Source organism: Manacus candei, unplaced genomic scaffold (assembly GCF_025592945.1).
Source record: "Manacus candei isolate 608988 ecotype Guabito, Panama unplaced genomic scaffold, ASM2559294v1 h1tg000005l, whole genome shotgun sequence".
NCBI lineage: Eukaryota > Metazoa > Chordata > Aves > Passeriformes > Pipridae > Manacus > Manacus candei.
In genome coordinates, this window is record NW_026138053.1 from 21,762,500 (window position 1) to 21,775,534 (window position 13,035).

The 13,035-nt window shown below is 47.6% G+C and overlaps 2 protein-coding genes across 10 annotated transcripts in view; both read right to left on the reverse strand.

Moving 5' to 3' along the window:
- The window catches only part of MTA1 (metastasis associated 1), a 229,881-nt gene that overhangs the window by 127,278 nt on the left and 89,568 nt on the right, over positions 1–13,035 (reverse strand). The gene's annotated exons all lie outside the window — the stretch shown is intronic.
- The window catches only part of PACS2 (phosphofurin acidic cluster sorting protein 2), a 78,428-nt gene that overhangs the window by 47,046 nt on the left and 18,347 nt on the right, over positions 1–13,035 (reverse strand). For all 9 annotated transcript variants that reach the window (XM_051805068.1, XM_051805038.1, XM_051805028.1 and 6 more), the window contains 2 exons: positions 3,616–3,703; positions 314–403 (listed from right to left, as the gene is read on the reverse strand). In XM_051805068.1, coding sequence (XP_051661028.1) covers positions 314–403; positions 3,616–3,703 — 178 coding nt within the window. The remainder of the gene's footprint in view (positions 1–313; positions 404–3,615; positions 3,704–13,035) is intronic.

Genomic DNA, 13,035 nt, shown 5'->3' on the forward strand with positions numbered 1-13,035 from the left:
AAAGCAAGCAACAAAAGGCAAAAAAAGAGCCATCCTGTTTTGCTCCAGTTCCTGTTACAGACATTCCTGTCCATAACTTGAAGAGGACAGTCTTCATGTTCTTCTTCCTTCATGGTTATCTTGGGCTCCAAAACCAGGTTGCACAACAAGGAAGGTCCCCTAATACTGTGAACTAGCACCCAGCTTCAGGCTCTCAGTGCTGAGAGGCAATTCAGACAAGTTTGTGTTGTTGCACACGAGAACATGCTGAGGATCTTCACCTCAGCCCCACAACATATCTCTGCTCACTGCAAGCACAGACATCCCACCCTACCTGCAGCGAGAAGGTCAGTGCAAGCTCTGTCTCCACATGTCCACTCGGGGGCAATACAATCTCGTGAGACCGCAGGATGCGCTTGGAGCCCTGTACGGAAACAAAGTCCATCAGGTGAATTCCCCAGAAGCCAGCCCTCATATCCCACTCCAGTCCTATTTACTGCAAACCAGGAAACGTTGTCAGGGACTACCACGGAGAAGCGAACGGATGGGTCTGCCCTTGCACTTCTGTGAAATATTAATGAGATGAAAGGGAGATATTTGACTAATAAAGATTTGGGCATATTTACTGTCCCTAACTGCAACAATGCAGCTTTTGTTCTGCCAAACACCAGCATTGAAAAGCCGTGAGTCAACCCCCACCCCTCCAGTTGAAGTCTCATATTTTCACTTCAGCCAGTAGGTACAAGGCTCATCTCCAGGGTCTGGATGCTGCAGCATTATGCTTAAATCCCCAGCGTTAGCCACAACAGACTGAGCTTCTCTGTTTGTGCACACACCCCTCCCTGGGGAAAGAGGAGACTTTAACCTGTTTAAACAACTGCGAGTAGCTGGGGACATAAAAGAAAAAAAATCCACTAAGCATCTCAGTGGAGTCTGGAGACCTAATGTATCACAGGGCAACTCCAAATCAGCCCTGTATGTGGACTGCCATATATTAACAGAGTTACTGGGCTATTTACTGTGTGAGCGTTTCATCTCAGGGAATGTTTGAGGGAAAACTAGCAGGAAAACATGACAGACTGCTGCCTAGCAAACCCTTTTGCATTGTTCAAACACAGTGGCAAGTTTCAGAGGTCTCTGGCTCAATGTTCTGCTGAGGCTGCAGATCTGGCTTTGTCCAGACAGGCTGATCTCCCAGAAGCACAGAACTGTAGCTCTCAAAAAAGCAGCATCTGGGAAATCGGAGACAGACTGGGGGGGCAAACACCTCCAAGCTACATCCAAAGGGAAATGTGGTCTGCTCATATCAGCCTCAAATAGCATCATGAGATGAGACAGCAGCAGAGATTCGTTTACATCCCTTCTTCCCCAAACGCATCGCTCAGGCAGCCAGAGCAAATGCTGTGATCTGCAGTGGTGCCTCAGCTCCTGCACAGCACCAGCTCCTCTGTGGAAAAGCTGAGGTGCCTGAGCTCCAGCAGATCAGAAGACAGACAGCAGAGCAGAGCGAGGGACCGAAGGGCTGTCCCCAGGCCAAGCAGCACATGTGAAAGTGAAGCACAGCGAGCCTGGCCGCTGGCAACAGTGGCAGCTGCTCCATCTGTGCAAAGCTCCTAATAGCAGCAATCTTGCTTTACTGGTTACGCAACCTGAAATCTAATGAAAGACCAAATATAGTTGCTTTTATAAGACCGCAGCAGATAAACAGAGCAACGGCTTGGGAAATACAGTTGACAACTCTTTGAACATCACTGTTCAGGAGGCTGCAAGGAGACACGGGAAATGCAGGTAAGATGCTCTCATTAGGTCTGAACTCAGTCATCCTCTCTGGAAGGACTCTGGTGTCTGACACCTCTCGTGCAATTCCCCACACAAAGGCAGTGAGTCATTTGACAGAGATCATATAGTTGATGATCCAGTATCACCAGGTTCAAACAACAGCCATGTCAGAAACCTGAGTGCTGGCAAACAAAGCATCCCTGAAAGAGCTTGTCAGCATCATAACCTGCAAGCTATAAAGGGACTTTTAATAGCAGGGCTTCAAACCTGCCTATGTCTGACAGCTGCACTGCTACTGACATCACATCCCAAAGAAATACGGGTGCGGTCCCCCACGAGGGACATGCAAGGTGAGGCACTCTCTGGACAATGGTCATTCCAGCCACTGTCACCTCTAGGTCAAATAGAAAGGGCAAAATAAGGATATCCTGGTGATGTGAGCTGCAGCCTAGGACTTGGCAGATGCACATCCTGAACAGGGTAAGTCCTTCTGCTTTCCAGTTCCTCAGGGATCTGCCCTGTGTGGAGAGGACTGCTCAGGTTCCAGCATCTGAATTACTGCAGCCAGGCAGGTCACAACACATACCCCAAAAGCCCCACGTGTTAAAACTCCCTCTGGACTTGCAGGTCTGGGGCAAGCTTTCACCCACAGAAAGTGCAAGCAGTCAGCAGTAACCTGGACAGGAAAAGAAGGTTTTGCTCTGGTAAAAGATACTGAATTCTCCAACCCACATCTGACATGCTCTGGGTGTAGATCATTCACTGACAAGACTCAGGTCCTTAGAGTGATGCATTAACCATCTAGGAGCACAAACATATGGAAAGCTTTCAGCCTTGACAAGCAGTATCTGTCAGCCTGGAAACCCACAGCGGTGCTTCTTCCAAGGTTCCTGCAAATCTAGGTGTGTGAAGCAATTCCCTGCCTTTCTGCTCACTGCATGGGTGTATGAACCTCCTCCAACACAGAGGGGCACATTTTTACCCCAGCTGGATAACTCATGGAGATGAGAGGTACCAATTAAATCCTCAGCTGCGTCCTTCTGTCCCACAGATTTCACCTTCCAAGCTAGATTTTGTGTGCTTTGACACAACTGGATCTCTGCAGGGGTTTGCCTAGTTTTTTATTTGAAAAGCAGCAGCTTTTCCAGCCTGGTTAATGGTATTTTTCTACTTATAGGACTGCTAGGCTTTTACTCGTTAAGCACTTTAGCATTTGCAGTGGTGGGAGCACGTGAGCCGAGTTGATGCTGTGACGCACGGTGGAACCGAGTCCCCTTCCTTCCCAGCCTGCCTCCAGGCAGTGTGACCTACATGAAGGCACCTAATTAAATGGCACAAACGTATGCTGTAAAGTGGGTTATTTACCTAGGATGACAGCTGTATTTCAGGGAAACAAATTAACATGTACAGGCAGCCTACAAATCCACCGACAAGGACCTGGCTACGGACTCAACAGCAGAGCTGCCCACCAGCAAAGGAAGGCCCACACTCCAGACCCCCCAAACCAGGACTAAGTTACCACAACGTTCATCCCCAAAGTGAGCACGTTAAATAGAGAACCAGGCTTGGATTTAATGCCAGCTCGGGAAGAAGAGGCGAAGGACATGAACTGTAAAGAGCGTTTTTACATGGAAATAATCTCATGCTGAGCCATCAGTGAACAATATTCTTTGCTTACAACAGCGAAATGTGGTAGGGGGAAGGGTCAGAAGAGACTGCACACACCCAGAATGCCCTGATAGACTTGGGAAGAAGTTCATGGCTGCAATGGACCTTACGTGGAGGGGAAGCTCAGTTTGGGCATCTGCCAGTATTTTTAGTCAAACAACACAATTCTTAGAACTGAGCAGCAATTACCTGCATTTTGACAGCAATGACCCCAGAAATAAGCTCCTTATCCAATTCCTTTAAGACTACCAGTTTCTTTAATGTCAAGCTGCACAACCTGCAAACAGGAACAGAAAAGAAAGTTACAATCATGCCTGAAAAACGAAAAGCTCTGAACAGCTTTTACATGCAGCATTATCCCAGTATGAGGGTGAACAGGCTCTGGACACAAGCCACACACTTATACAGACATAAAGACATATGAGGCTGCCCTGGCTTCTCAGACTGAATTTCTCCAACTTTTCATAAATACATCTCTGATACAGACTCATGGCCACATGAGAGCACCACATAGCACTGACTTCCACAGATCATAGCCCGGGAACTCTTGCCCCCAGTCAGACCAAAAGCTTCAGGGTCAGAGGAATTAAATTTCAGCAATATAAAAGCACTGGGTCAGTCTAATTTTAAACTCATCTACAAAGCTCTCCTAGATTGTTGGCTTTTTCAGTTTCAGACTCCTGGCTCCCAAAGATCTTGCTCCCACCTCCTGTCAACCCAGGAATTCTCCTTCTCATCCCCAAAAAGAAGTGCAAGCGGAGTCTCTAATGGGAAAGGGGGGAAAAAAAAGGAGAAAGAAAGAAGAGGAGGACTCAAGTGGTGCCCTCTGGCCCTGGTGTTCACATGGCATGCATATGCAAGTAAATCACATTCTTTACCCAGGCAATGCTACATTGTTCTCATTAAAGCTGTTTGCACTTCCAGTGCAGGGAGCTTGAGAGCAGATGAAGTTTGGGATTTGGTGCAGCCGAATTAAGGCTCTGAGGTAAAGGGATCACTGTATTGGCACCGCCACAATTTCACACAAGTTACCACCAGCTGAGAGAACTCAGAAGGCACACCCATAAACAAACTTCAGGGAAAGATAAACCTGAAGCAAAGGCAGCTCAGTTTGAGGAGAGCAGAGGCCAGAGAAAGTTGCTGGGTGGGCTTTAGTGACTAGACATCATCTGTCACACTGGCCAGGAGCCAGCATGTCTGGTCTTTGTGTGTCCAGTTCCTACTCCGTGGCATTGGCATCTTTGGCCTCTGACATGCAAATATTAGCAGGCTTCAGCATGGCTCCTCTGAAATCCACTGCAGAGTTCTTTCTCCCACATCAAGTGTAACATGAGGGGTGTTCATTAAAGGTTGAAGTCCAGCAGTAGATGGGAAAGGAAGAGGACCTTATGCTGGATTTAGGTGCATGACCAAGAAGGACTAGCACAAGTGCTGTTGACTGAAGCCTGCACTTGAACTACAGGACTCCACACTGGTGCCAGGATACCAACAAGTCAGTACTGCCAAGGGGTGACTTGAACCTCCACCACCTTCTCACCACAGTGGGAAGCTGAAACATTGCTTTGCTGCAATGCCTCAGGGTTGACATGATCAGCCTGGATGCAGAACTCCAGGGGAGATGCAGCTAAAGGCTATTCCTGACAGGAGCTGTGGCAGATGTTGAAGCAAGTGCCGCTTGCCTCATCCAGAAACACTCGTGGCTTTGCCTGAGCTCTGGAACACGGCTAGCAACAGGGCAGAGCCAGTCTGAGTTGCAGTCAAACACCTCTCCAAGCACATCCTTTCCAGCCTCTTCTCCACCCCAGCCCATGCCATCTGCTATCCCTGCTCATTTGCAAAGTACCGGTTCTTGCTATCAGCCCCCTAAAACCAAGAGAAAGAGATCTACAAGCTCTCTCCTTTGCAGAATTTTGCACCAGAAGACAGCAAAACCAGAGATGCTGCAGAAATTACAAGGGAGGTGGGAAAATTGGGCCTGCCTGGGCCTTTGTCCCCCTCTGTCACACCCCCAGCAGCTGTGTGCAGTGTCACTGAGACAGATGTGCTGGAGATGGTGTTGGGTGCTGGAGGAGGGACGGCAGAAGAGGGCAGGGCAACTGCAGTTGGGCTGGGCTGGCGAAGGGGAACCAAGCGCCCTTTCCCCACGGCTGGAGCCTTCCCTGAGCGAAGCAGGAAAGACCAGCATGTTCAACTGCAAACCCACGTGTCCATGGGCACTGGAAACCTGGGAAAGATGAAACTGCATCCTTCAACCTGGAGCGCAGGAGAGGGTGCTCTTCACCCTGAACAGAACGGCAAGCACAGGCACACGTGGCTGCTGCCATGGACCAGCCAGGCCAGGATCTGGAGGAAGGAGGCTGTGAAGCCGTTTGTTTTCTTTGTAATGCTGTAGCTGGAGGACAATTGCGCTCAGCTTGCCAAAACCCACAGAGCTTGGGCCAGTCAGGTGCTGAGAGCAGAGGTAGGACAACACACTGGCATTGTCTCAGCTGACGGACAAGGAACAAAGGGCTTTTCTCTTCAGCCCCGAGCTGAGAATGGAAAAGGTACGGGAAGAAACAATGATGTTCTCAGCATACACAGCAGAGCACAAGGAGGGCGTTCTGTTCTCCGCTGGGCATTCCTTCAATTCATCATTTATGAGCTTTGATCAAGCCCTGTGGAGCACTTGCTGCTTGGGGAAAAAAACTGATCAGAAAAACAAAAGCAGTTAAAAAAGACATGGGACACATCTGCTTTCTTTATCCCCCATGGATGGGCTGCTGGTACTAAAAGGCACTTCACACAAAAAAACAATGACATGTTTATCCTCTCCATCAGCGGGGGTGTGTGTGGGGATGGATAAAAATCAGAGTTTAAATCCCACCAAATCACTTTTACCCTCAACATACTTATTGTTTCAGGTCAGCTTACAAATGAAAGCAATCTTCAGAATATGTGGCAGAAAGGGGCCATATCCTACTCAAATCATCACGAAAAGGCATATACCAAGTGTGTCAACTGCATCCAGAGCCAGTGTGGTGTCCCTGCCATCAGCATAAGGATCCTGAACTACTCACACACACAGGTACAGCAAGGATTCGTATCATAACTGCCTCTGATAATGGTGGCACCTCCTCACATACACTCATCTTTTGCCTTGGTTTTGCTGTAAGTCCATCAAGTCTTAGGGATCAGGAAAGGGACCAATCTTGCAACCACTTCTATCAACAAGCCTGTTGAGGTTAGACGCTGGTAAGAAAAGCATGATAGACACAAGTGGATGTGCAAAGATCCACCTGGCTACATTCAGAATAAGGCTACATTCAGAAGTTTTTAATACATATAGACATGATCTCTGTGAACACAGAAAATAACCTGTGAACACAGGAAATAACCTATCATACACACACAAGGGAACTGAGGAAGCCTCAAGTCTGGACCTGAAAGAGCCTGTAGTATTATGAAACCTCTGCAATACAGGAGGTGCAGAGAAACTTTCTTTGCATGTTTGTTTCAGCAGTGACTTACAGTTGCATGGGGGTGGTTAGCTAGCAAAAGCACAAAGTTAGCTGAAGCAGTGTTAAATAAGGGCAGTGGAAATCAGAGCCAATATTTCCATCCTTATTTGAAGGTTCATAGTAGATCTCCCTGCTAGGAGCACAGCTGGGTCCCACACAGCAGCAGGCACTGCCTGCTGAGGAGCTGTGTCCCCTCTGGTCACTCACGTGCCCCTCATGGCAAGCAGGCACAAGTTACTTGGCCTGACCCCATTCTCAGGTTAACAAATCATGCTTAATGCATTCTACAACAGAACTCCATCTTTTTACATCACTGCTGCAAGAACACAGTTTTCAAGAGGAAACCCGGACCTGACCCAACAGTTTCAAGTCGCCTCTCTAATGCAATTCGTGCCGAGCAGCTTCATCATGAGCTCTTTGCTTAAGGAGGCAGCTATCTGCAAAAACATCACATTTGGTAACCGAGATTCAGCAAACGTGTCCAGAACAACAAATAAAGTGTCACATTCTTTACTCGCTGGATGTTTTGTTTTTGCATCCCTCTGCGTAGGAAAATCAGGAAAATAAACCCCCTCCAAGAAAGAGTCTGCCTCGCTGAATTAAATGCCTGTTTCTCCACAGGGAGCACAGTAATTGCAGCAAGACCTCGCTCACGCAGAGACAGTCGAATCAACAGGAAGGAAAAAGTAAAAATTAAAGACCTGCATTTTAATTAAACCCCGCAGAAGTGGAGAATAATAACAGGATGCATCCATAGCTATAGGGGACTCCAAGTGCAAGATGGGAGCTGGGGCAGGAAGACTCTAATACACAGAAATCTTTTGTCCAAGTTAAAAGTTGTGAAGATATTGTCCCCAGAGAAAGTGTTTCATGCCAAGAGTGCTCTCCTCCGAGGTCTGAAAACCTCAATCAGCCGATGGCTATAAGGAAGAATTGGTTTCCGTTTGGCCACTGGACAGTTTCACCTCATCCAAGTTATTTTCAGCATTTCAGGACTAGCCTCATGCTTTCAACATCAACTTTGAGTGTTTTGCTCTGAGCTGACAGTCCCCCCCCCAAAAAAAAATTCGCGAGCCCCTCGAAGGAGAAGTGGAGGGAGACACCCACCTACACATGCACTGGCCCAGACAAACAGAGCCATTCTGCACATAGCTACGGGGGCGCCTGTGCAGGAGAGGCTGGAGTGAAGAGCCCTGCACAGCATTTTTCGAAGACAGCTGCTTCAGCAAGGTATGAATGTATGCAGTGCACGAACAGCCAACTGCATAACAACTTCTTGTGCCTGCTCCACACATGCCCAGGGAGAGAAGAACAACACATGGATGAACCTGTTGCTGCACTTACATGCTAAAGGCGGGGTTTTGTTCTGGCTTAGGAGTTAGCTTTGGGACAAAGCAGGGGAGAAGTGCTGTCCTCTGATGCCAGAGTGGGGCCTCTGGGCAAGGTCAGCAGTGGTAGGAGCTGCAGAAAGATGCTTCCTCACTTTCCAAAGCTTAATGTGCTAATTTAATCAAAGTGATCTAATCTTGGTCCCATTCTCAGGGAAGCTCCAAGGCAAGATGAAATTAAGAGAGGATGCAGAGGTCAAGCAACCCAATTTATGTCACGCCAGAAACATAACCTGAGCAATCTGCAAAGAAACCCAATAGTCCTTCATTCACACTTCCCACCAAGCTAACCTTTAGTCAGCTGTTCTAGCTACAGATCCATTCAAGTAAGGTTTAAGCAGCCAGGAAACAATTGCAGAACCAGTATTTCCATTGTTCTTTTTCTGAAGGATCTTGAAATCCTCTTCCCAGCATTAACACAGAGAATTAAGCTCTAAAGATTCTAGAGACTAAGATCCATAGAAATGCTGTACCAAGCAGGTCTTGTTCAGACAGGTAAGAGGATGGTAGCTTATTTTATGCAGCAGGCTCTACCCTGGACCTCAGAAGGACACACATGTACAGCCAGACACTATCCTTTTATAGGTGAAATACTGTCCTGCTCACTTCAAATATATTACAAATATACCTGCTCTAAACTGAGTATACAAAAGGGGTGAGTGTGTTAAAGTTTTGCAGATCAGCGTAATTTTTACAAGATCCTAGAACTCTGCATGGGCACATTTGCTACTTGAATTTAATATGACTAAGTAGTAAAGCGCATCCGAGCTTACATACTCCAACCCAGCACATCATTTGGAAAATGCTGAGAGATGTCGACCTTCCTTAGGGCAAGACATTGCTGGCTGGCTCCAGGGGACTCACCAAGGGCATAAAGAGATCAGGATTCCTGCAAGCCAAACAATCCAGCTCACAAAACAGAGTTTACATATTCTATTGGCACTTCTCATTTGTTAGTGCTTCAGTAGTCTGGGAAGGAAAGGGCACTACTGAGATATAGCCATGCTGGTGAAACCCACAGTGGTTCAAGCTGCATCTCCACAGTTTCACATACTCTTCAGGCAGCCAAGCAAAATTTCTTGTGAGCTGGCAGCTGTGTCACACCATGTTCTGACAAACTGACAGAGATGTGATGTATTCCAAGTCACACTACCAGTAAATCAGCATGTCTGTCCCCAACTGCTCACCTCCAGGTACATGCTCTGAACTGTGCTACCGAGAAACAGCAGCTTCCTCTCCTTTTAAGAAGTCGTCTCAGCAAGAGCAGAAGCAGCTCTCAGCACATCTGTTGGCCTGTCAGATCTCAGTTCCTACACACACACAATACATTCAGTTTCTCACTCTTCATTTTTATGGTTTCAAACCCCTTTACAGGGTCACTTAGAGAAGGAAAAAAACCCAACCAGCCACAAAGCAGGGACTAGGTTTGTTTCTCAGACATGCAATGGAGTGTAAAGGAGTTAGGCAAACTCACCTATGTATTCACACTGTGCTGCCTGCAAAACCAAGCATAGACCTAAGTGTAGTTAAATACACCTCTCTTGGCTTGCCTCCTCCAAACCCTGCATCCTGAACAACAGGACTGCACAGCAACCTGATACCAAAGTGAGCACCAGCAAAAGCACCTATGGTACTGATCAATATTGTTAAAGCTTTGAGGCAGTAGGAAGGTGCTTTATTAGCTTTAAAGACTAAAGTCAGCAAATAATGAAAAGCTGATTCATAGTTAAAGCTCCTTTGACAGACATCAGGATTACACTTTCCATATTACAGAAGACACAAACACACCTGATATTTGCTGTACTGATTTAGTAATAGCTGCAGTAGCCAGAGGCACCACCACCAAGGAATGAGATGGAGACAGACCAGGCATAACCACATCCATCTGACCAAAAGCCAGTGGTAGCTATGGGTCTAACAAGCTTGCAGAGATATCCATGGACTGCAGTACAGCCCAGAAACTCTTAAAAGCACTGAAATGCCAGTCTCCCATTTGAACAGCTAATGAACACAGTCAAAACACCTCCTCAGGGAAGGGAAAGCCTTTAGGATGTGGGCTGGTCAACCATTTCTGTAGCTAGGGCTGCAATTCTCAGCTAGCCAGCAACAAGGCAAAGGCACAACCCACTAAACTTCTGTGAGCCAGCCAGGGTGGAGGGCAGCTCCCACCACATGCCTCACACATTGGTGCAAAAGCATATACACAAATGAGCAAGTGAATCACGCCCCAAACCAAAAGGAGACTGAGAGGAAGAATGCAAAAAATAAATCAAGGGGTGGGGGATGAAGAAGAGAGACCTTCACAGCTGGAACAAATCCAACAGCTGGAACAAATCCAACTCTCTGGTTCACCCCTCCCTCGCATGCCTTCCTTATGCAACCTGCCTTCTCGCTGGCCTCCTGCTCCAGACAGCCGTGCCTGTCACACAGCAGCCTGGTCACCCGGATCGACTATTCCAGGCATGCTACAGGAACACTCCCTCTGCCTGCCAGGAGTCAGTCCCATCTGCCCCTGAACCCTGTGGGACTAGCAGGAGCTGCCTGAAGTCACCAGCTGATGAGAAGGACCATCACAGCTAAAGGCTTCCTGGTAAGTCCAATTTGCCTCAGGGCATGAAGCAGCACATCCATCCTCGTCTGTACCAGCATCCCCCTCCCAAGCTGACAGTGCTGCAGCCACCTGCAACAACAAAGCCAGCACCCAGTCTTCCAGCACACACCCAAGGAAATCCTGGCAGTGGTAGCCAGCTCTGTTACAGGCACCTGTCAGTGAGACAAAAGGGTTAAAGTAAGTGCCTCAAGGCACATGCTTTCTCCAGCATGTGCCTTGTCCAGATAACCCTCACTCTCTTCCCTGTCCTCTCCTCCACCACATCTGTGCCTCAACCCTGAGCACAGCATCCCCAAACACAGTGGCAGCAGAATCAGGTTGGGAGCTGTAACATCTCCACAGCAACTGGGGATGTCACAGCCCGCACGTGACCAGTTCTCTGCATCCATGCAACAAATGAGACCAGCTCCTCCGACAGCCTGCTTGTTCCTGATCACTCCCTCTGGAGCAGAGTGATGGCAAATCCTCCTTCACTACTGCATCAAAACTCTGTTCTCCAAACATTCTCTTCCCCAGCAGCTCCCCTGACCTATCCCAGCAAGGAGCCACAGTGCAGGCACATTCAGAGGGAGGTCTTGCACCAGTTAGTCTGGTTTAGTATTCAATATTTTCTTTTTGATAGCAGGAAGCACAGGTCTCCAAGTACTCTTGCACTAGGTGCCATTCTGCATTTTGTTCCCACTGCTGAGCCGCCCACAGAGACAGCTTGCTGCTGTGCCCCTGGTGCTGTGCTCTCTGCACACTCCTGTTACCTGGTGGTACCCTGGGGACACAGCACGTTCCCAGCCACAGCACACACTGTCCCTAAGGCCTGCAAATCTTTAGAGATCAGGGCTCAGCCTGAAATATCCTGATCTTCCCCGCTGTCTGTAAATCAGTCATCAAGAGGAAAAAACTATGCCAACAGGAGCCTTGACTTCAAGCCCATGTCAGAAGAGCTTGTAACGAAGGGCTCGGGTTATCTGTCACTGTGATATCTTCATCATAAGAAAACAGGACTAGGAAGCCTTCAGCTAAGAACGCAGTCAAGGAAAAACAGATGGCTTCTTGTTGTACCCAAGGCTGAGCTTGCTCTCAAGGCATGAACAACTTGCCATCTCTCTGCCTTATTTCTCTCCACTTTGAATAGCTTCCACATCACCCGATGCAGAGGCGAGCTGAACAGCCCGTCACTCCAGAGACCAGACTGGCTCGTGCCATGGGTCACATCAAATTACTTCTCACTCAGTCATCTAAGAACAATTCCCAGTTCACGAGCAAGTTAGACACAAACATGGCCCTCTCAGTCAAGGTCAAGATCCTGATGCCACATAGTTCTTAAGATTTGGCACTTCTCTGGAAGACAACCACCTTACACCACTGTGAATAAACAAGACTGTCTGAAAACTGTTGTAGGAGTTTTTTTTAAAAGGAATTTTGGGGGTGGGTTTTACATTTGGTTTTGAGCGTGCTTTTCCTTGGACCCAAGGCAGCAAAGCCAGGGCAGTTGGCCCATTCCTAACAGACCTTGATTTAAACCAGTTGCATCAAGTGCCAGTGAACATCGCTTTGTTTGTGAAGTTTGCCATGTGGCCCAATGTATACAAGCTGGGAGAACCATACAGGCATAATTTAGACCCCAAATGGCTGTTTGCTTTTTTTACTGAGAACTCAAAGCATCCCGTAAGAATACAGGCAGAACATGCAGCAGCAGTAAAAAACATTTGAGAACTTTGATGGTACATTTGGTATTAGCCAGCATAGCAATCAAATATGCAAAGCATCTCACTGGCAGGCCTGTTTTCAAACTAGGAGAACACTTCACAGATCCCAATACCATTCTCATTGCAGCAAGTCTGTCCAAGCCTGCCATTCTGGCCTTCTTCCAGACAGGCACGTGCAGCCAGCCACCCCAATAGCTCGCAGAGACGATGGTCTACACGGTTTTGTTAATTGCCCCATGTTTAATGCCGGCTCCTTCCTTCTCTGACTCCAGAGATTAATGGGATGTCGGTCAAAGAAATATCAGAATTCATTACCCAAGTTAGAAACAATTTTTTTTTTGCAAAATTCTCATCATGCCTCAAATACAACAGAACTATTTAACACTCCAAAGTATGACTTCTCTCCA